Here is a 24,288-nt window from a genome sequence, read left to right on the forward strand (position 1 = left end):
AAACTGATCGGATCAACGGCCAGCCATCGTTCGTTTCATTTGTATCGCGTTGACTCGCACATATCGGATAACCCAGTCTAGAAATGATTAGCTTTAATCTCTGGTCTACGTTACGCGGTTACGTATAATTACTGACCGACCCCGAAGTGCGACCGATCTCGGTATTAGATTTCTTCACCTCTCTCAATCTTTCTTCTTCTTCTTCTTCTTCTTCTTCTTCTCTCTCTCTCTCTCCCTCTGTTTAATTCGTGCTCAGTAAATAGTGATTAGCTAAGACTCTGACCGCAGGTAGACCTTGCGCGGCTACAGCAACCTTCTTTCTCGTCAGCATCTCAGGCTAATTGTACGTAATAACTGACACGGAGACTCAAGGAGAGTTCAACGCCATTTATGGTAGTTCTGCGTAGAGGCGCTAGCGGATTCCTCTTTCGTTCTCTCGTTCGATACATAGTAAACCTTTCCCTCGGATCGTTAATAAATCACGCGAAGGCAAGATCGAGCGACTAGCGAGGAAGATTCGAAATAACGATCGGAGAATTGGTGGGAAAGACACTTGATTCGGCATCTGACTAATTTACTGTGTTCAATCAGTAGTTCGATAGTAACTGACTATATATAGACTTTTGCGGTCGATTCTCTCTACGCAACTTTTCTATCGTATAAAATATCACTATGTTCTTATCGTTATTTTTTATCTCTATTTTTGAACATGAACGATTGTATTTAAATATCACGTGTGCGAGTGACGTGTACGTAAATTTAGAATACGTAATAACTTTAGGCGATGTTTTCGAAGATAGATCCAACTGAATCATATTTCCACGAAACGTACGTCATTGTCAATAGCGATATATACTTAGAAAGTAACTCCACCGTATCGCCCGAAGGATAAACTCCAAGTAACGTAGAACTTGTTGCGTGATTACTGCGTGATTACGATAAATCTACTAATCATATCGAGAAATGGCCCATTAATTATCACTAGAAACTTTGATAGAAGATATAAACGTAAACACACTGAAAGTACTAAAGATATCTAACGCAGAGGTAGCAATATAACTATAAATTTTATCTATCATTTTTTTAATTTAATTTTTTCTTGGTCATAAAAGACCGTTATTTTTTTATATAAACCGACTGTGAAGATAAAAATATCGCAGATCTGAAAATGTCGAAGCTAAATCGAAAGTGAGAGTGAAGAGACACTTTGCTTTCCACAAAAGCGAAAATCTAGAGCGGAAAAAAAGCCCGAATATAGTGTTGATTCCACCTGGCTTTGAAGTAAGAAAAAAGAGATATGTGAAATTTCGCAAAAGTGCACTTATCGCCGGAAATGAACCACAGCGCAAATATGTCAAACGACGGCGCGTCAATATTTTCTTCCGATAATGAAACGCTTTCTGATATAGCAAGACAGTTAACACTTGTATCAAGTGACGCGAATTATGACGATCGTAGACGAGAAAGTTCATAAAGATGTGAAAGTGATGTGAAAGATGTGACCGGTCGGCATAGGTAGGAAAAGGACTTCGTCCTTCCGAGGTGATTTCGCCGTCTTTGCTCTTGAACTTGATACGAAATGGGCTAACGGCGATCAATACGAGCTTTCGGCGCTTGCGAGGCGAAGCTCCGTCTGGCACCGGCGGTGGTAACTTCACCGTGAAAACTCGCAATAAAATCTACTACAGACTTGGCAAAATATTTACCTTGATATGATTTCTTTTTTTCAATCGCATCTATGTTCAGCATAATTGTGTCAAATACATATGTAAAAAAATATTAGTTTTCCTTTTTTTTTTTATTTTTTTGCGGCAATTAAAAATCCATTTGTAAAAGCAAGCTAAATTTTTCAGTAAAAAATAAGTACAAAAAAGATAATTAAGTAAACAATATTATATGCGTGAAAATTAGTAAACTTGATAAATGTAGGTAAAATTTAAAATTAATAAATAGCTTTAAATCTTTTTGATAGAAAAATGCAAAGAGAATTTTAGATTTCTCACACATCGCAATTATATTCCGTAGAAAATCGCATTGACGAGGCTAAAGATGCGCATTAAAATCGCATACTCGTTAAGCTGACGCGAATAGCAAATTCACAGTGCGCGAACGGCGCGGCTAACTGTTTCGCAAGATAAAAAATATTGGTGTGCATACATTTAAGAAAAAAGCCCCGTCTTCGTGCGTTGCGAATCCGCTTCCGCGATAAGTGAACACGCTGGCGGCAACGACAACGCGCGGTTTCGCATTGCGCCATTTACGGCAACCGCCCGTCGAGGGAACGAAACATACACGCGTGGTATTGTGTGGTGGAGCTGCACAGTTTACCTCGGCTATCGATTAGATTCAGCCTTGTTAAACGCGCTATCTTATCGCAGGCCGTGGAAGGACGCGGAACGCATCGCCGCTAAGTCAATGTGAATCACGGAAATCACCCGCGGGCGTATGAGCTGAGGTTCCGCAAATGTGTCGTCACGATTCACCAGTTTTATTTCTGAGAGAAATCAGGAAACGGCACGATCCTGAACAGGCCGAGCCCGAGTAACGTAGCAAAAAATGATACAACAAATTGACATAAAAATAAAAGCAAATGATAGTCGCACATAAAAAAATAAAAACTTTATCGATTTTTCTTGGAGTACAAATATAATTAGAGATTTTAGACAACAATATAGAAGAAAAAAATATATATATTTTATCTCATTTATTATTTGAATGAGATTACATTTAATCAATGTTTATTAACCACATGATAAATAAGAGATATAGCACGAAAAATTATTTATCACCGAAACTGATGCAAGCGCTCATGCAGATATCTTGCGAACCAGCTTCTGCTATACAACCGTCATAATGTCGCCCGCGATTATCGCATCTCGAACACGATTAGCCAAATCGGCCGTGGAGTTGTTTATATCAAACGCGGCTAACAAAGTCGTAACGCTCGCGATAAGATAACACGCATGACAAGAGCGAGCCTAATCGATGGCCGGCGTAAAACGCGCTCTTACTCCGCCGGCCCTACTCATTCTCTTCTCTCTCCTTGAATCGCCGCCGCTTCACCGCCGCGAGGAGCGGCATTTAATGCAAAAGCGAACGCTTCGGAGAATGTACCTTCGCGTCGTCCGTGTCTCGCGGCGCAAAGAGAGATTAGATTAATTATCAATAAAGCGGCGAGTTGCCGCTTTGAAAGTGCTTCGGCACTTGACACGAGACGACGTAATCGTCGTGCCGATTCAATCGCGATTCAATACATCCCGCGCTCAGGATCGACTCTAACGAGCAGGATACGTGACATGGTGTAAAAGCATTAACTGCGTGCAATCGAAAATAATTAAATGAAATTCAAATTAAAGTCTAAATAGCTTTAAATTAATTCACAACGGGGACGTTGCAAAATGATGAATTATCATTTCCGTGTTTGCTTCCCTGTACTTTATATTTTTAAATTGCATCGAAAAATCCGGAAGAGATTTTATTACGATCCGAAATTTATTTGCTCGCGGCGACAATGGAAAATCTGATCCTGGCGCACTTTGCTGCTTTCGCAGCTAGGACGCGATAAATATTTCCGCTAATTACGGAGCCGACAAAGCGGCTTCAGCCTCGGCTCGCCTCTACTTTATTGGAATCGGGGGAGCAACGCTTTCACGGTATATTACTACTTGAAGCCGACGCGCGGCGTCGCTCAGCCTCCCCGCGGCGCAAAGTGAAATTTATCCGGCGATATCGGCGGCCGATCGCGAAAATCGACGCACAATACGCTCGAACGGCGGCCGTAATGACGCTCCCACGAGATTTACGGCGGTAACACGCACTTGGACGTACTATGCAACCGCTAACGCTCGCAGCACTTACGTTATCTACCAAGGGTGTTAATGATATTACGATACTATCCAAGTATCGATGCTGTCGCTGCGTAATACTTTCCATTTCATACTTTATTCAATATCGCAATGTTGACGTTGATTGCGTAATGTATATTATTATATTTTTTGAAAGCCGCATTTCAATCAGAATTTTATGTAACTTTAGTCCAGTAAGAAGCTATGTTAAAGACCATTCAGATTTTTCCAACTGTGATAATTTATATCGTCCGATTTTCTTGCGCAAAATCCACCCTACAAAAAATCTAAAGTACAAACGCACTTTTCTCGTAAGAAAGGAGAGATTTATCGCGACGAGCAGATTTATCGTAACATTATGTCGAAATTTTCATCCGAAAGATAAAGCGCTCGTAAACCTTCCGCGAGGTTTACGCCACGAGCGTTTGGAGCCTCGACTTCGCGGGAAAGCGTCCCGGAATTCTTGTATGCACCGAGAAGCCGCGTCGCGACGTTATCGCCAGCTGCGGCGCTGTAAGCCTTGGGGAAGGAATTATTCCGCTTCGTGAAATGCCGCGATTTAGCCTCGCTAACACGTATGCCGGTCGCGTGTATCGCCGGCGGTAATCGCCGCCGTTAGACACACTCGCCAGTCGGCTAATCTAACATTTTTAGCCGATAGTCGGTCTTTTAATCAAAATTGTTGTATCGCACTACCCCTTTCAATTGTAACATGGAGTGACGTTGTAATACAGATAATTGTGTAAAATTAGTAATTTTAATTAATCAGATAATTTGTCAATCAAACTATGGAATAATAACTGATATAAATACGTGATAAATTTGAATATGAAGTGAATTTAATGTTATATTAATATACATAAATTTATTGTTGAATATTTTTCACATTATTGCAAAAGCTTTACACGCAGTGCAATAATTGAAACACTTGTCAAACGTAAAGACTATAGCCTCCCTAAACTTCCTCTACGGGGGGCCTCTGCCTCCTCTTTAGTTATGCCGTTGCTGTATCGTATCGTGGCGTCTACACCGGAAGTGTGAGGGAAGATATGAAATGTAGACGGGTTCGAGAAATATAGAGAATATTACGTTTGCATCGTCGCGGAGGTGTCAGCCGATGCGTCGCATTCTCCGCCAGCGGCGAGTGCAATTAACGCCACGGCGAAGAATGGCGTTACCGCCGACGCTGAGCCGTCAGCGCGATTCCCGCACACGACGGGGCATTTAACGCGTCATGCTCGCGCGATCGTTACTCGTTAATTTATAATAATTGGCCGATAATAAAATTCCGGATAGGTCGCGCGCATACCGCGCCGCCGATGGGAGCGGTCGGTGACACAGCTCTTTCTCTGCGTCTTTCCAAAGACGCGCACATTTGCGTGAGAAAAAAGAACAACAAAAAATAAGCCGCGCGTATCACTTGAGTGATTTAAAAAATTAACACACTCATCCAAGAGAATTGAAAAATTTGGCTTGATTATTATTTTCGAGCCTTGATGCGGTACACAACACGTTGTATATTGTGTCAAAATCTAATAAGCATCGTTAAAAGTAAATAATTAATAACCATAATTAATCAATATTAAAATTATAAAATGATTACAATCTTGAGATATGAAATTGAGTACGCAAATGCAAATGTGATTACCGCGCGACTCCGTTAAGCTGACTATTACAGAAAACCTCCTCGATTATCCTTCGCGATATTGCCACTGCGAAGTGTGTCGGTTTTGCGATACGCGATACCGAATGAGTAAAACTATCGACACTCCATTAAATTTAAGCACCGCAACGTCCGTTCTCTTATTCCTGATCGCGCGATATTCACGGCTCGGCGTCGGCGAGCTGAGACCGCCATAAATACGTCCGGATGCACCGAAGGGTGGCGAGTTATTTTCATAGCCGCGGCACGTTACGGTCGCCGTTGGCGATGATACGCGACGAAACGCGCGATTGGAATACATTCGAAGCCGTCGGGATTTAATCGGCGAGCCATCAGAATCGGCGCCGCGAATCGCCGAGAAACTTCTAGGCTGCCGAGGAGATTCCGAGAAGCGTCGCAGGACGCAAGACAGCGATCGTTATTCGGAATTCCGACGACGACGAGAGGAGTAAATCGAGCTCAGAAAATTTTAAAGACGATTCCTGAAGCTCGTCTGGAGCTTAAATTAAAAACAGGATGTCTTTCCACGCATCGTAATTTTTTGCATCATAAGTATACCGCCTACTTCGCGCGCGAACAACTATCCCAAGTGTCCGGATCATATTTTCACTTACCAACTCGTGGAGAGTCTTGAGATCGTTCGTGACGATCTGCGGCTGCGGCCCGTATATGAGGCAGGGCTGCTCCTCCTCGTACTCGTCGTCGCTCTCCTCGTTGCCGGCGCCGTTCACCGCCTTATTCTCGGCGGCGATCTCGCGGTCGATTTGCCTCTCCATTTGCACGAGCAACGGCGCGAGCATGCCGAACTTGGCGCCGCGACGTGCCACCTCCAGCAGGCACAATATCACGTGTCGTTCGTTCTTACGCATTATCAGGTCCTCGGTCTCGAAGAGCAGGCACTCGATGATGCCGAGGCTGTTGCGGCACCAGTCGATGAAGTTCGAAACGTTGTCGCGGGCGAAGAAGGTGCCGGCCTTCGCGTTCGGCAGGTAGGGCACGTCGCCTACCTGGCTCATCGGCAACGCCAAGGAAGTTATCGAGCGTGTCATCGGCATTTTGCGGGCCTGACGACGGGCCACGTAGTCCGCCGCATATTTCCGCACGTTGTTGGCATGCTAGAAGCAAAAAAAAAATCGTTTTCATCAGTCAATGATTATCCGATGGAAATAAATACGATGATTCAACATAGAGAGGCTGGAATTCAATAAAAAATCATGTTTTTCCTAATTTTGTAATGGAACATAATGTTAATATTTTTGAGCTCTTGAATTTTTCAAAATAAAGACGTGAAAATCTATTTCGCATCACTGTCCCTTTGTCCAATAATGAATAATTTACGACGCCTTAAATTACAAGTTACAACAGCCGCGATTTAAATGTATGCCACGCAAGCACGTCGATGTTTCACGACGCCTTTAACAAACGTCGATATTTTATTTCTGACGCCTAGAATGTATACGCGTGTGTATACGCCGCGCGATATTTCATTCCGCACTATTCAACACTTTCCCACACATCTCCGTCTTCGCTTACATCGCGCGCACACTCGTACGTTATTCAGCACTCGACGCGACATCAAAATCCTGGATTTACCGCGAGCATTGAAGCGGCAGATGGCATCTGATGATCATCCCTCCTCCTCCTAATCCCGAAAAAGGTCTTAATGCAATATCACGCTATTGATTCAGATGAGTGCGCCACTGGAAAGTGATTCGAGTTGCGCGCACCCTTGTATGTCAAACATCAACGGGGAATACTTGAGCGGCTTAAAAACGCTGACAGACGAAAAAGAATACAGTCTCAATCGCAGTCCAAATATCGCGATGCAGACAAAAACGAGAGCGGCGTAAAATTTTCAAATATTTTTAATTCCTACAAAATTTCATTACATTGTATTTTGAGAAAAATATTACGAATTTTTTATTATTTTTTTTCAAATAATACAGCGAGAGTAAAATGATATCAATATAAAAAATGAGTGCGATTCTAAATGGATCGCTCGCAATCTTGTTTGCTGGAGGATATCTGCTTCCTCCAATTTCACGATCATCATTCATCAAGACACATCGCACCGATGATAGCATCATTTCATCCCTTTAATCCCCTTCCGTTTGCTCAGTGCTCGTTTTCCGCCAAACATCTGCTCGAACGACTACGCTAGCTAACCGGGTGCTCGTTTTAATGACAGTTCGTTGAACCTCCATTCTAGTCAAACAGAGCTGACATGGGATACTCGTCAGGAGGTATTTGGGTTACATCGAAAAGAGACCACGCGGTATCCGGAATACACAGCCGACCGCCGAGAAAGCCGCTGATGTTTAAACAAAATCGTATTTCGTCTGCGCAAACATCACGCCGAGCCGAGCGTGCGTTCACTCGCGTGCGGCGCATCGAATGTCGATGTCACGTTCAGTTAGGGTCTCTCGTTATTGACGACTTTTATTCTTTGCAGTCGAAGATTCAGAAAATTAGACAATAATTGTAAAAAAAATTTAGAAATCTGCTTCCGATTATTAGGCCGATTTCAACGCCTTGTATCTCGCAGAGCAATATTTATAGACACTTTTTATAGCAATTCTAAATTTTACTTTCTACGATATTTCTTAATATCTCTATTTTCTTAGAGATATTTGGGAAGAAAATCGAAATATTCGAAAGCCGAAATTTTTACTCCATCTAACTCCATCGATTCGCTCTTTTACTCCAAATTACTCCATTAATTGCTCCATAAAAATTTACTGCAGCATTAAGTGGTGATTATCGTATCTTTTACGTATCCTTATTGCGGGATCGGAATCGAGTCTTCTACGAAAGGCCTTCGGTCTGGTAAAAACTCACATGTCCCGACGCGTTTTACGAGTTCTGACAAAATGTATATTTCGTCTGCACGTGGAGACCATAAGGCCGCGGAGTCGTTTGCGCGCGGCGCACACATCCGTAAAAATCATATCTAACGGCATCCGGCTGTATTCCGTCGGGTTGCCTCGATATTTCCCAAGGGATAATACAGAGATTAGATGTGTCTGCCACTAGACTGTTACAACCGAACGTGAGTGACGATAATGACGATTCAACGGCCGGAGCGTTTTGTCGAGGACGCTTGAAGCTGATGCTTCAAGGGAGCATTATCCATCGGTCTGAAAGATATACGATTAAATTCGTGAACAGAAGCGGTACAATTTTTCCCCCTTTTGATCTAAACTACTAAAAGGCTAAAATAAACTATTTTTTAAATTTTTATGATAAAAAGTATATTATTTTAGGAAAAAGCACGAGTTGTCTCTATATTATGTTACAATCATTATGGCAGGCCCAAAGTTAACAAAGAAAATAGTTACACAAATCAACTATAATAAATATTAAATAGCAACTTTCTCTCAGAAAATGTTGTAATAATTCGATTTACTTTTTCCGCGTGCGCAAAATAACTGTCATCGATATACAATCGCGGATACTCCTCGAAAATTAGCAACACTTTCGCAAATTGAAGAGCTTATTAATCAGATCTCAAAGCTGTCCTTGTTTTTGAAATATTGAGCACCACTGCGCGCGGAGAGGAAGAGTCGCGCTTATAAAAGACGAGAGAAGTGGCGCATATGGTAATACGGTCGGCAGATGAAGCGACGGCAGGATGTCACATTACTGTGGCCCCTGACCCCCCGCTCCCCCCTCCCCTTCCCATTCTCGTTGTATCGCCGTCGTCATTCGCCTACTGCCATCGGGCAAATGTGCCTAATGAAAATGGTCGCTGCACATTCTACGTTTGTAAATTGGAGCGGTTGCCGAGGCGTTTCATTGCGCCCGAGGGGGAACGCGTACGAGTTAAGCGTAAGCGCTGCGCGCGCGATGTAGCAGAAAACCAATGAGACGTAACCAACGAGAGCGCAAGTAACCATTACTCATAACCCCGTAACTTAATTTAGTTTTCTGGGGGCCCAGGGCTTACGCGATAAACCGTTGCGGAAATTTATGGCCACGCACGGCGCTGGCCCGCTGCAAAATGAAGCGGCGGGCGTGTTATTGAAAGCGCGAACACGCACGGCGGGATTTCAATATAATTAAGATCATTAAATCTGTCGACTTAAACACATCGCCGTTGCGATAACGTGGCTATTGACCGTTACGTGAATAATTGCTATGGAATTGTAAACGTCAACGATTGCAAATCGGTTGTGACACCGCGAATAATTGCCATCCCCGAGATTATAAGCGCCAGCTCTGCGTTTAATTAAAAATAAATTATAATAAAACGCCTCTCAAATATTAATAAGAGCGCAAAAAAAAAAAAAAGAATTCTTATAATCGTTCGCAATTAGAAATGCTTAGCGCAAAGTCTGATGATTATAGGCTAACGATTTTATGAATTCATTTCTCCGTCGCGATATACCGAAAATAAGAGTTCGCTCTTAACGAACGCGCTCTGTCGAAAGGATTATGCGTTGTACGCAACTGGAACGTGTACATTTTACGAAACACGCAATTTAGATTCCCGCGTTCGTAGTAAAGTTAATTACGTTCTAACGCGCCGGCCTTACAACTGTAGCGTAATTCTTTGCGCGGCAGAAGCGCGAGGAGATTCCTCACGAGAATTGTTCGCGGTCCTGTCGTTCCTGCATGTCGGAGGTTAATAAACCTCGAGCGTTTACACTCCCAACGGCGAGACCTCGCCCGGCACAAAAGCGACGTGAATCATCGCGTGTTCACGTTATAAGATATACCTTCTAAAGCGTCGCACGCGCGAACACGTATGTAAAATCGTGCGAACGTGCCTCCAGAGCCTTTATAACGTCGACGACATGTCACAAAGTACTTCCCAGGAAGTGATTCGCATGTGCGCAAAAGTGACGGATGACGTTACACGTCTCGCAATGAATAAATTTATTGGCAAAAATAATTTCAATAAGAAAGAAGACAAATATTTTAACGATAAATCATTTTTCTAAAAACAATTTTGCTTGAGTAATTTGTAAACGTTATTGACATGATGAATTCCCGGCAATCTATCAACGGAAGCTTATCGGCATGCAGTATAAGATAATGAATATCTCTCTTTTCCTTTTAATCACTCTGAATTGCTTAACAGCTTAATAGGCACCTAATATCGAGTCACTAATAACCGATAGCGAGGGAGAAATATCTATTACTGTTATCTCTATAAATTATCACTCATTTATTTAACGGTCGTTCCGAAGATTCTAAATGAGTCAATTTCATGAGCAAGATTATTTCGTATGTTTTTCTCTAGAATAATTACACGTTGCCCAATTTAATTATTACACAATATTTCACGATTTCGACAAATTATCGTGCAATTACAATATTATTTATACAAGATATCCCACCACAGCATTATTTGCATTAATTTAATTATTATTAGCTTGTAACGTTAATAACAGCTTGTGGAAAAGAAAGATGTCATCTAAAAGGCAAGTTGGATGAAGAGGTGCAATGAACCTTTCGAGACGCGGCGGCGGGTTACATCAATGGACGTCGACATTGGCATTAAAATGCGACGGGACTATAAAGGCGATCCTCGAAGGTCCTAGACCGCCCGTCGCGCCTTGCGGTCGCCGGCGTCGCGGCGTCCGCTCGATTTTTCTCCGTCTATTTCCGTCCGTTGTTTTTACGACGCACCCCTTGCATCGGGTTTCGGGAACGTGCCGGGATTGCAGTGTATATTTAGGCACTGAAAAGGGCCACCCCCGTAGACTCATCTCCGCTTCCGATTATGAAAAAAAGCATCGGGCCGCTGTGCATTCTCTGGTCCATAGACAAAAGAATTCGTCGGCGCATCTCCTATAGTTCTCCGCAATCGTTCGCGCGCGAATGGCATCATTGTGGAGCACCGGTGGAGCCCATCTCTTGCAATATTTTCGGGAAAATTAAAAGATCCTTTGTGTCTCGAAGCTTGAGAAATATAAAATATTACATTTTAATTACTCTAAAATACTTATATTGAGTTTAAAAAATGTTTGTATTTAGCAATTATATATATATTGCTTATATTTGAAATTGTTATTTACTGCATTGCGTACATTTCGATTTTTTAATTCGATATCTATGAATAATAATTTCGAGATCAAGGCACACCAGACGGTAAGCTAATATAAATTTGTGCAAATAACCTTTCGTGCTACCGTCGTTTCCGAGTACACATAAGCTAGATAAAGAAATAGGAGCTCTCAATAGAAATGCTAATAGACGGCAGGAAACGCTTTTGACCTCGCATGCGTAATGCGTTTCCTTGGTGCGATATACGCAGAAACGAACACCAGCCAGCCTAACGACGCACTCCTTTTCACGATTGACCTTTCGAAGAGGATAATCGGCCTGCAAGGACACACACTTGTGGCTATTTCATATATATATCTACGCCTACCCAATGTGGCGTGTAAACATTCGTCTTTAAATTACAACACAAAAGGCCGCGAAAACACGATTCTAATTTAATTTACATAATTGCAGTATTAAAGCGATTGAAATTTACCGTCCTACTTCTCGCGCACACAATTAACAATTCTATTAAGCATTGTCTCAGAAGTCTCGTGCAAAAAAATGCATGTTGGATTGATACACAAATGAGAAGAATAATGGTTGTCTCAATGACAGTCTCCAATTATAAAATAATGGAAACCACGGGAATTTATTTTAGTAAAAATGAGAAGAAAGACCGAATCGATTTCAAAACGTGGATCTCCGAGTCCACACTTTTCTATTATATTATACATCTCGCAACATTGCAGAACGGTACCAGTCATTATTCCATTTACGATAATTCAACGGCGGAATCGAGTTTCATCAGCTTTCCACTCGATTTCAATTAACTGTAAGAAATTTCAAGGCCGCCGACCTTGATTCCGCGTTCCTTCTAATTGCTTTCATAGCCATATTACGGAGTTGCGCATTAACATTTTCTCTCGTGATCCCAAGTGATCTCATCGAACTTGAGTTTTCTATGACTTCACTTTGTCGTCAAAATAACATCGAACATTTCTCGATTTCTGCAGGTTTTACCGTTTTGCAATTACATGAAAATCTTGTCATATCATGAAGGCTCAAGAAATACAAATTATCTCCTATAGAATACAGAATTATCTAGCAGGAAGGATTAAATCGATCATGCGTGATTGAACTGTGCGTGTGTGACATAAAAGTGCTGATCGGATTTACATTCGTCGCAACGCGAATGCCAGCCGATTGAAACGGAATCGCCGATCCCGTTCGCGCTTAACAGTGCTTTAGGTAACTGATAGCTCGCCGATTTGATTCGCCGATAAAGTTAACGAACGGCTCGTCGCCGCGAGGTAACTCGCTCTGCCACGCGCGTCAGAAAAGTCGACGGACAATCGTCTTGTCGGGAAAGCCGGGCTCGTAACTCTCCCATTAATTGGCTCATTAATGCGGCCAGCTTCCTCGGATCCCCGGGATCGACCTCGATCGCGCGCGATCTCGACTTAACGCGTCCAACCGCCGACATTCAGTTAACGAGTAAATGCCTATTTAGAATGGACATCGACATTCCAAAAATTATATATTCTTTTGCAAAAGTGCTGTGTTCATTTATGATATAGCTTTCTTAATGCAAAACAATTGTATAATTATAGAATATAACATATAATTAAAGCCTTCGAGCATATTGGAATTAATTGCAAGTTACTCTTGCTTTATCTCTCTTCGATTAATTTTTAATATATTTTTCACGTAGCATCAACAACATTTCTGAATATTTTCATTCAACATTTAAGATGTAAGACGAAAATAACATTTAGAAGAGAAGATTTTTATTATCCTGAATTATGTGGTTAAACTTAAGTAGCACTATCCACTTTTACTGCCTGAGACCTTAAATCGTCTCGTCTAAATAGGTCTTAAAGATCCGCAAAGGACAAGTCGGAGAAGCATCAGGACGCGCCCGACGTGGCGCCCGCCATAAATTCTAATTCCGAGCGAGAGAAGAGCAAACGAGAAAAAGCAGATGACAATTGCGGTTAATTAATCGTGTACGCGCGTTGCCTGGAATTTCGCGACGTAATCCGGAATCCATGATAAAGGTCCGCTCTCTGCCTTCTGTTTATATAAGGATATCTATCGGATTACCATTGAAACGTCGATCGGTGTGAAATGATGGTGACTTGGCGACCTTGCGAGAAAATTACGAGGTCTTTTTTTCAACTGTATTGTGAATATATAACACGCCCAGAAATAACGTATGCTATTTGTAGAAATAAAAATTTCGAAATACGGCGTCTAATAAAAATAAATAAAAACTTGAAAATTTTTACATTAATATAAAACGGTGTTTCCGAACGAACACAATGGAGTCGTGACACAATTAAAGTTAATATTTTTGGAACAGGGTTTTATACGCAGTAGCACTGTGCTCGAGGATAGTGCCAGCGGATTTCTATATAAGGCCCACTCCATCAAGGCGCCCGGTATTTGTCATTTCCGACAGGAAAGGCCGCGCGCCGTCGCTCTTGGCTCTCCTTTCGCTTTCGGATTATCGCAATTGTGATTAAGATGGATTGCCTGTTGATCTTTAACAAGTGCCATCATGACAAGAGCCATTCCCGAATTTGCTTTGAAAAACGTCACGCGCGAGGTTACTTCAACATCAAAGGCCTCCTTCCGCGTGAAATTCACAATACGAATTGTCAGGTTTAATTTCAAAGGATTGAGTGAAAGATCTTAATTGTAAAATTGAATCATTATTGCTATAAATTTTTTATTATTGGATCAGTAGCTGAGATGTAAATTATTTGATGACGAATGTATCTCATTTCTCATGATAATCAATTTTGTCTCCGATACGTTTCAAAAATTAAATTAAAATCTTTATTTACTAAAATGTTTACTCTGTGTTTAATCCAACTGTAACTCGTATTATATTATTCTTCAAAATTGTCGCTACTTGTGCAAGATTATAAATAATTTATCATTATAAATATACAAGTCAAAATAAGTTACATTATATCTTTAAAAAGAATCAACTCGTTATGATAAAAACTCTTCAAGAAAACAGGTTTAATCTCCTTAAATTAACATATTCGCGAAAACGACATGCTCGTATCGCGCAATATTAAAAAAAAGTGTTAAGAAATTATGGAAAAAAAAGCTTTCAGAGCTCCAAGTAGACACAAATGTTCTCGATTTCATCGTCGCGCGATGCATATTGCATGCAGGTCGTCTGAGCGCCTTCCCCGCCCGTAAACAGAGTACAAAAAAATCTTGCAGCCAATAAAAACCTGCGCGAACGATATGGAAAAGAGAAAGAAAAGCAGAGAAGAGTCCCCACAAGTGCCGGTATCGAGAGCACTGGGGTTCCTTATCGCTCCTCGTCGCGTACCTTATTATGCTCCCCGCCTCGCCACTCACGTCACGGCTCGTAAAGTCGATATATGCAAAAGCACTGCCCTGCCCGCCCTTCCCCTGCTTCTGCCGACTGCTGCAACCCAATCTACCCCCTGCCATAGGTAAGAAATTCCAGTACCTCACCTCGAGATCCGCCGTAATCCTTAAACCGGATTCAGACTAAAGTGCCTCGCGCTTCGCTCTACGAACGGAACGTGTCTAATGTTGAACGTTGGGGCTTAGTCGTATCGTCCTGTTCTCAACGTCTTAATTGCAATGTTTCATTCGGTCTGTGTATAATGCGTTCCCGATACGATCGACAGTCCTCTCCATTTTCTTTTATTACTGTTTCAGTTTTTATTTCCTTTCTTTCTTCGGGAATTCTAACCACGCGAGGAAATTATACATCTGATTGCACACATGATTGCAAGATTAATATAAACATTTATGATTGAGTATGTGAGTCCTACCGTGGCCTGAATCAGGCTTCAGTCGCATAACCGATGCGCCACGAGCCACGGTGACTTTCTCCGAGTTGGTACACAGAGGCGCACGCACGCACCGCGAGCCGAGCCGCCGCGGTTTTATCGTCCTCTGCCTACTCTAAATATTTCCCCGGCGTGAATTTATAACGACGGACGACGCGCCGCTAATAACGTGCGCGGGTCCGGCCGATATCCCGGCATTTATACGAGCGTGTCGCGCCGCGGCGATCGAAATGCTGCTCGTCGTGGACATTATGGGCGCGCGCGCTACGTGGGGCCCGTGGCGATGAATGGAGCTCGATGCCCGGGTCGGCTCGAGCGGCCGATCGTCGTCGTAGATCAGTGAAAGTCGGACTCGAGTCTCGATCCGGCACACGGGCCGTTCTTCGATCGCCGCTGAATCGCGATTGATCGCGCGGTATCGTTCCGGGAGGCATTGCGAATCTGGCGTCACGGTGCAAAATTGCGACGATAAAAACTTGAGGATTTACGACATTCGATCTTGAAATGTGGTTATTAAATAAAAAATTTTAATTAGCGAATATAATAATGACATTGCACTTGTTTGGGCGGTTTTTTCCTCGAAATTTTTTTTTCCTACTTCCTTTTAATGAACCGCTCGATAATATTCATAAGCACATGCCGCCGCCGTATACGCCGTGTACTTATCCACGACTGGTAGTCGCATACAAACGCATAAACCTTACGCTCGCAATTTCCACGCGGCCGTGATACGGCATGAGAGCGTTGCGACTGCCGGCCGCATTAATCGGGTAATTAAACCATTACTCATTGTGTCCCGCGATTTTTTTCAAACGTCCTAATTTGCCGTGCCCTTAATGACTCGTTAAAATTGCTTTAATAATGTCCAAGCTAATAAGCTGACCGTGTACAACGTCGACAGCCGATCGGTCACGCTACGAGTGACTACTCTATCTGCCGCTGCAGTCGAGTGGCACACGGTCGTGTGGGAGATACGAGTTGTATGCATATTTTTTTTGTTTTGTTTCGACACCGCGTCAATGAGAACCAGCAGAGATTTTAGCAGACAGGTTTTACTCGTTGTCACTTGCCAATAAAAAAGATATGCACGCTGTCACATGCATAATTTTAATTTCATTTAAGTAGGTGTCTACATTCTCCATTATGCACCTTGTGGAAGCATATTGTTGCAAATACGGCCAAAAAAAGAGGCGTATATATACTTCGCATATCACAAATCTTGAAAACGTTGAGGAAAATTATATTATTTAAATAATTAAACAAATATAACAGCAATTCTCTATTGAATTTTTATTAGATTCACTGACATTTTTAATTAATATTTAATAATTCAGAATTTCAAGATTTTTTTTAGAAAATATTAATAGTAACGTAACAAAGGTTGCTATTAATGTAATATTTGTATTCGAACTTTCATTGGCGCAACAAAATAACAGCGATAATTTAACGGCATACTTTAATGAAAATATAAAACAGCTAGGAATGAAAAGGTCTTTTAAAGACACTTTACTCTTCGCCCTTTCCACACTCGCTCACTTAAACTCAATCATAATTCACACCACGCAGGACGAAGAGCTTCCGCTGGACGTCATACACATCCTTCTTCCTCCTCGATGCACACGTATGACTTTTATGCATCTTTAGCACGTGCCGCGTGCGTTCTTAAATGACGCTAGCATGTCAACAGGAAACTTCACGTACAAATTTTAAAAAATTTAACTAGCGCGATAAAACGTTTACTCGTGTGCGTATTTTTTAGTTCGTCCATATATTTATATATTATACTATCAATCTATTATTTATGGCTGAAATGCCTGAAATTTATATCTCTTTGCGTAAGAGTTCGCCATAAAATGTTCGTCAAAAAATTAACTGGATTCTAGAGAAATCACGTCACTATGCAAGGCATGCAGCTGTACTTTCGCGATACTGTGTGTATAGGCGGATGTTTACGAACCGGCGAGAAAATAGACGCGGAACGAGCGGGAAAACGTGACAATCGTGTTCTAGGATTGAGGCCAATGGATATCTTGATCGTGGGGGAAGCTTTTCGACAATGACAGTCGCGCGATAAGGATCGCCTCGTTACGAATGTGCGAGCGCTTAACCGCACGGATAATCGTGCTTCCGCAGTTATAGTTATTGCCTGGGCAAATCATTGGGCGACACTTACTTTGCATAGAGCGACACCGGTGTCCAGTCTGTCCATAAAATTGTCGAGGTTGATCCTGAGTTCCGGATACAGGGAGTTCAGCCATTCCGCCAGGTCCTCTTTCATCGCTATCAGGTACTCCTCCGAGGACTTGAACGGCCTGTATGACCTCCCTTCCAGTAGCACCGACATGATGGTTGTAATGTTTCGAAAACTGAAAGCGTAATATAAAATATTAAATTACATTAAATTGAAATATTTTTTATATTTATAACAATCCATGTTTTTTTTCATTATTTTAGCCTTTTCTCTGAGAAAATCTTCCTTTTTATTCAAATATTGATTAAATAAATCGAACTTTCAAATTATTATTAAGTTATTTTGTTTGTTTAAAAATTTTTTAATTATTATAGCACAAGTTGTGTATATTCGTCATTACTTCATATTAAAGCACGCGTTTTCACGGATTTTGATATTGTGTAACAGATTTCTTAAAAACTTTTTCGCACGTTTGCCTAAAGCAACCTTCAAAGGCAACTGACAAAAAGTCTTTGGAAAGTCTGAGGAAACCTCGAGATAGTCAATGGTAGGGCATGTGATGCAAAATGATCCCGTTTCCTACAGTTACGACAAAGACTGGTCACAAAAATCATTCGTGATTTCTCAATGATACTTTCTTGCATCCTAACTTTCTCCTCCTCTCTTTCTAACTTTCGGCATTTCAACTCTTTCTAACTTTCGGCATTTCAAGGACCAATCATTAAAGCCTATTTTCCTTACCTGCGCTTTCTATACATTCTTCCACTTTGCCTGAAGTTCCGGAAATTCTCTACAGCCCATTCTTTTCTTTCGACGCTCAATCGTATGTTTATTTCATCTTGAGTACATAAAATGTAAACACAATGCTACTATAAAGCATGTGATTGCAGTCGATACGCGCTCAATTAAATTCCTGCACTTTTTCCATAAATCTTAAAATATCTCGAATCACGGTCGACGTTATTTATCGCTCCGACGAAAACTATATTCATCATGCACAGAAATTGCAATGCGCTGCTAACGGGGCCTCGATTCGTTTTCTCACGCGATATTTCCACGTCGAGATACCGTTGCGTATGCAAATCCATGGGCATTATTTTGCGATGCGAGAGGCAGATTATAAATATCCGTTGAATAAAAAACGCGAGACTCCGCCAGACAATGGACACTCCGGGTGTCATTGTTGACAATGGCATGGTCAACCCCACGATATTTTTCCCTTTCTCGTCACTCAACCACCCTGTACGCATGTGTATATGTAGCTATCCCATGCATTCTGCAATGGTACTGCTCTTGCACGACACAGACTCGATTATATTTCGCTCGAATTAGCTAAATTCAAATTTCCACGAACCCATTTGGCTTCAATTATCAGACATTCAATTATCAGACATTGTTCTGCACACATACTGCAAATGTTTTCTCTCTCGAGATAACATAATTTTCTTATCCAAAAAAATAGAAACAAAAGTTTCTGGAATTTTTAAAAATATTTACAGCATCTAAACTCGGTAACTCTCTGTGTCTCTGAGTGATATTGCTTTACGAATAATATAGATAAAGTTTACAATTGTCAAAGGAATTTTCAAAATAGTTCTCGAGCTGTAAATTTTTTATGGAGCCGACTCGAACAGTTTCTCCGCATTGTGCAATGCGTAGGAAAATCCAAGAGAATTCGGTTCAGATGTTTACTCCGTTCTCTGTTATTTTTAACTTTTTAAATTTGTAGTCAATGCAGAATAGAAAAACTACAGTCTACCTGTATTCGTTCGTCTATTGAGTTCCTGTTTCTTCTTTTTCGAGCGGCTATAAATCTCCATCAGCAGTATTGTGTGCAACTTGTCGAGTAATGCACAGATAAGTAGTATCGGGGACTCGCCGAGTCGCAATGTCGCAAGTGAACATATCGTAAGACACGGTTGCTTCGATTCTGAATAGCGTCGCGTCGCGAAGAATGACGTTTCGGAGCGCTCGACTTTCGTTGAATGGAAATCTCAGCGCGACGTAACCAACGGGGCTTTGGTATTTGATAAATAAGCCTACGCTGTGCACGCCGCGGCGAATTAATGAGGAGGTATTGCGCCAGCCAAATGGGCTCGGATGAATTTATGTGTCTATGTTGCCGGATTCAGAAGAAAGCTTACGACGACTGTGAGATAAATTTTAGCATGTTTATATACAATGTGCGAATAAATGGAAGATTAATTTTTACACGATAAAAGAGATTGCCCGTCATTTCCGTTCGAATAATACTAAGGCCTAATTTTAAATGATTTAATATTAAATAATTTAAATTCTAGTACTAAATTATTTCATTTCTGTTTTGTAGCTAATAAAATGTAGCGTGGAATTTTTTTTATAATCGATCGATTTAAAAATGCTAGTATTTTACTTTAAGAAACATGTTTTGCTGCTACTAATGATTCTGTGCGAGTTCACTGACCGGTGCGCGAAATGAAATACTGGCCTCCTATTTATTACATGTTACTAAACATCCTAATTTTCCGACCGCTGACATACACGGGTCAGAGAAAATAATCGTGGGAAATGAACCGTCACAGACGAGCCTCCGGCACAATATCCAACAGCAACAAAGCGCTCCATTCATAGGGTCTCATAAAGCCTTGTTTCGATGTAGTTGTCCCCCTTTCCCTCACCCTAATTCGACGAGCCTTTATTAAGAATTGATTGGAATTAACTAATTTAAAGGGATTATCTTTAAGATAAAAGATCGGAAGATACGGTTCGATGAACATACAAACACATAGAAACAGAGTTTCATTTATAATTAAAAGATCAAATATGACGGCGTTTAATCGGATCTTTGCTAAAAAAAAGTATCAACTGTAATTCCTCAAAGAAGACGCCTAGATAAAAGAAAGTTTTTGGATATCATGCACATTCACTCCTAAAATTCATTAACGTTTATCAAACGAAAAAATAAAACGGCGGAAGGGAAGAATAAAAAGAAATCGGCGAGCAAGAAAGGAACTAGCGCATAAAGGGAACGCGGAAGCGAATCGTAAAGGCGAGAGACAGGAGATTCGTGTGCCGACAGCGACGATCACGGATTATGATTTTCAAAAGGTAACTGCAAAATGTCATCGTATCGTGTTACACGCGCGCCTCCTCGTTCGCGCGTGTCTCTTGGGTGGCAACACGTCGGCACCACGCGTATACTGCATCGGATGCATTATCATAGGTACATTATTATTGCGAAAATGTCAAAGCTTAAATAACAATGGCTGATTCACAGTCTATGGAAACGACCTGTTTAAGGGCGAACGACTTAAGCGTAACGTCTTATCGATCCTTTTTCCACGAATGCGCATAAAGTAGTTCACAATACGATTATCTTGTATGCGAAATGCTATACCCGGATACGCTATAAACCCGATAAGATAAATCGTCAATGACACGATACAGCTATATCTATTTTAATATTTTTATGTACAATTTTAATTAATGATAACGCGAGTGATCGGAATGTCACAATAGCATTATTAAAATGTTGCTTGTCTTATATATATATATATATATATATCGTCAAATTATATTATTGCAAAAGAAAAAGGGAATTAATATACTCAGCGATTGCGCGATGAGTAAAAAAAGAAGCGTGCAAGTATGGACGAGCGGTGTCTAATTTACGGGTCAATTCGCGGCATTTATCGTCACCTGCCGAGACCGAAGGCGATAGTTGCTAAATCACAGCGGGGTTGCGAGCGTGTAAAACGCCGCTGCGCGTTTTTCCGCGGAGTTCGCCGCGGCTTTCATAAATGTCGGTGTAGCGCGGAGGAATCTATTAGGGATGCAACGCGGATGCACCGTGAAATTTAATCCTTAAACACACGTGATTCACGCGCTATCTTAGTAGTCTCTGGCGAAAGGTACGTTCGGGAATTGATAGCGTCCTCCTTTATTTCGTAAAGTGGTTAACGGGATTTTATATGCTTCTACGCGCGCCTATGATAAATAATCGATAGGTTTTAGTAGGTGTTAGTTATCGCGAAGTGCGTTCCCACTTTGGCATCGGATTTACACAAACGCTAATTATCAACGTGATGCTATCAATATATGTAGAAGTGTCTCGCAATTTATGACGTGACACTCTTGCACAAACTTTGCGATTATTTCGTATCTATGTGATTAATGTACTATTTAGATACGCAATTCCGTTACGATAAATAATAATAAAATAATAATAAAATTTGCATCCAAAATCTCGCGTTACCTTGAAATCGAGTCTCTTCTGTTGAAATTTACAAAGTATAAATTAGTTAATTGTATGAGAATTAAATGTTTATCAAAATTTATACAAAATATTATGTAGAACAGCGAAGTTTATAGAATTTATTGAAATAACAATGTCGGATTAATGTTAAACGAACTTGACTTCAAGTTTTTGCAAAAAAACATAATTGCATTTCCGACGTACGCAGCTTCTCGCGACACTTCGTGTGAGCGTCATGATGCACCGTTATGTCAAGTGTGTTTTTCAAGTACGCTCACGTAGGTAAACTTACGAACGCGCTTTCATAGGGAACGGGCGTGCGCGCGATATCCATAGGGCAGCTACCTTTTAATATTCCGTCCCTTTCTCGAATAATGCTCGACGGAATAATAAAGAGCCGGCGAGCTCGTGGAACCCTTTCTCGGTACATCAGCGCGAACAATGCAGTTGCGTTCGATGAAAACGGCGCGGAGCCAGAAATAAAATACAAGCCGGTATTAGCGCGTGATTTTCAAACTCGGCCTGTTCTCGTACGAGTTAAATCTTTCGAAAGCGTCCTCCTCCGCCGTGTTTGCAGCAATACAGTAAACAGAGATACGCGTAGGGCGGGTGAATGAGATTAGAGACCGAACCGGATTAAATTAATGAAAAAAATATTTAAACGTCCTTACGCGAGCCCGCCCGGCGACTCAATTCCAGTCGCTTCGACTTACCTTATTATTTTTTACGAGTCGCCCGACAACTTACGGACGCACACATGCGCGCGCGCAATTCTGATCCCTACGACTTACTTTACCAACTCTCTCGATCGCCAGGAAGCAGTTACTCTTGCACCCTATTACTATAATTTCTCTCTGGGGCGCGCGCGAGTTAATCCGATTCATCCTCCTCTCCAGTCCCCTCATCCAGCCGCTTATTTATCGCGGCAAATGTTATGCACGCCGAGTTACGTAAACGGTAATAATGTAATATTCACATAAACGATGATGTGTTCTAAGGAGCTGCGTGTTTTATTGCGCAAACAGCGTCTCTTTAAAAATTCTTATTAAGATCCCACTTTAAGGTAAAGCTTTATGCGCAATTATGAACGATTCCTATTAGATTATTTCATGTTTTCATAATTTTCTTATGTTTTTTTTAAATACTGTTCTAATATATATATATATGGACACTTATATGTACAAAACATGAGAGGCGTACGTGAGTGTTGCTCTCGATCGGCTGGCCACTGGCCGCAATTTAATCACGCGCGTTAAAGTAATGTTACGTTATACGCGATCAATGCGACGACAACATTCTTGCGTCCTACCCAAAGATAGCACCGATATATTATTAAGGGAAACCAAGATCGCGATAAATTGAAAGTCTCGCTGCGTCGTAATTATGGCGATGGCCGATGTGATAATTTCGCGAAAGGTAAATATAGAAAACGAACCCCGCTTGGGACATATAATGCTCGTTTCATGTAAGCGCAATGAGGCGCGCCGCGCAATTAATGGTCATTTGCTCTTTTACAGTCCATTAAGTATCAACTATGCTCTTTTTTTTCCCGTTGTGTGAGTCGTCCTACGGTAGGATTCCGCATAATTACTCACGACCCGATAAGATGTATCAATTCTATATTTGTGACAAGCATTTAATGGCAGCGGTCTAAATATCAACAATCGTGAAAAAAATATTTTTAAAACAATTGTTAAGTTGTCGACATATTTTTATCGCAATAATGTGAATTGCATAATAAAGGTATTTGAAAAAATTTTTTAATCTTATCGAACATGGCAAACTTTCATAAATACGAGCACATTAATAAGTACTTTTCATAATTGCAATTCATAATTCGTAATAAATATTTTGCATCCATCCTTTTATGCAAAATATTATGATTATCTGTTCGCGTGCTGCATAAGATATGCGGAGAATTTTCGCAATGGCGTAACAACTTTCGAGCACACAGTATCATATAAAATACCCTTTCTTAGAACATTTATCGTACACCTACAATGTTTTATTGCGACGTAACCGTAATATTCTACAATTATACACAGGCTAATCTAGCGAGAAGAAATTTTCAGCGAGAAAATGAAAGGCAGGCGGTGCAATCGTAATGATTACATCGCGAGGTAAAAGAGACTGACGAGGTCGAAGATATCATCATCGTCGAGATATCAAGAACCCACTCACGCGCATAAAAACGAAAGCGTGCCTTTGTCCGAGAAATCCTTTTATTTTAAAATTCCTCGCTAGTGTACGCGAGAATACATAAGCTAAGAATACAAACATAATTCCATGCAAAACACACCGATATATCATGTCCCCCAGCAGTTAAACACAGCCAGTGTATTCGGCATCATTTTTATGCTTCTGTGCCTAATGTAGATACTTTGAAAACAAACAATATTTTTAAACCAGATCTGCAAATGTTATAACGATAAATTTTTCCACAATTAATTATAACCCATAATAACTTTTCAAAGATAAAACTGACGGCGATTAATTTTCGAAAATTATTATTTATT

At 41.1% G+C, this 24,288-nt stretch overlaps 2 protein-coding genes across 3 annotated transcripts in view; one reads left to right on the forward strand and one right to left on the reverse strand.

Moving 5' to 3' along the window:
* Positions 1–24,288, forward strand: part of LOC105670483 (coiled-coil domain-containing protein 112-like) — a 62,094-nt gene that overhangs the window by 29,169 nt on the left and 8,637 nt on the right. The window lies entirely within an intron of this gene.
* The window catches only part of LOC105670479 (GAS2-like protein pickled eggs), a 55,902-nt gene that overhangs the window by 26,729 nt on the left and 4,885 nt on the right, over positions 1–24,288 (reverse strand). Inside the window, exons 2-3 of the mRNA XM_012364016.2 lie at positions 17,521–17,713; positions 6,123–6,623 (exon numbers count right to left, since the gene is read on the reverse strand). Coding sequence (XP_012219439.1) covers positions 6,123–6,623; positions 17,521–17,691 — 672 coding nt within the window. The 5' untranslated portion in view covers positions 17,692–17,713. The remainder of the gene's footprint in view (positions 1–6,122; positions 6,624–17,520; positions 17,714–24,288) is intronic.

Source organism: Linepithema humile, chromosome 2 (genome assembly GCF_040581485.1).
Source record: "Linepithema humile isolate Giens D197 chromosome 2, Lhum_UNIL_v1.0, whole genome shotgun sequence".
Classification (NCBI taxonomy): domain Eukaryota; kingdom Metazoa; phylum Arthropoda; class Insecta; order Hymenoptera; family Formicidae; genus Linepithema; species Linepithema humile.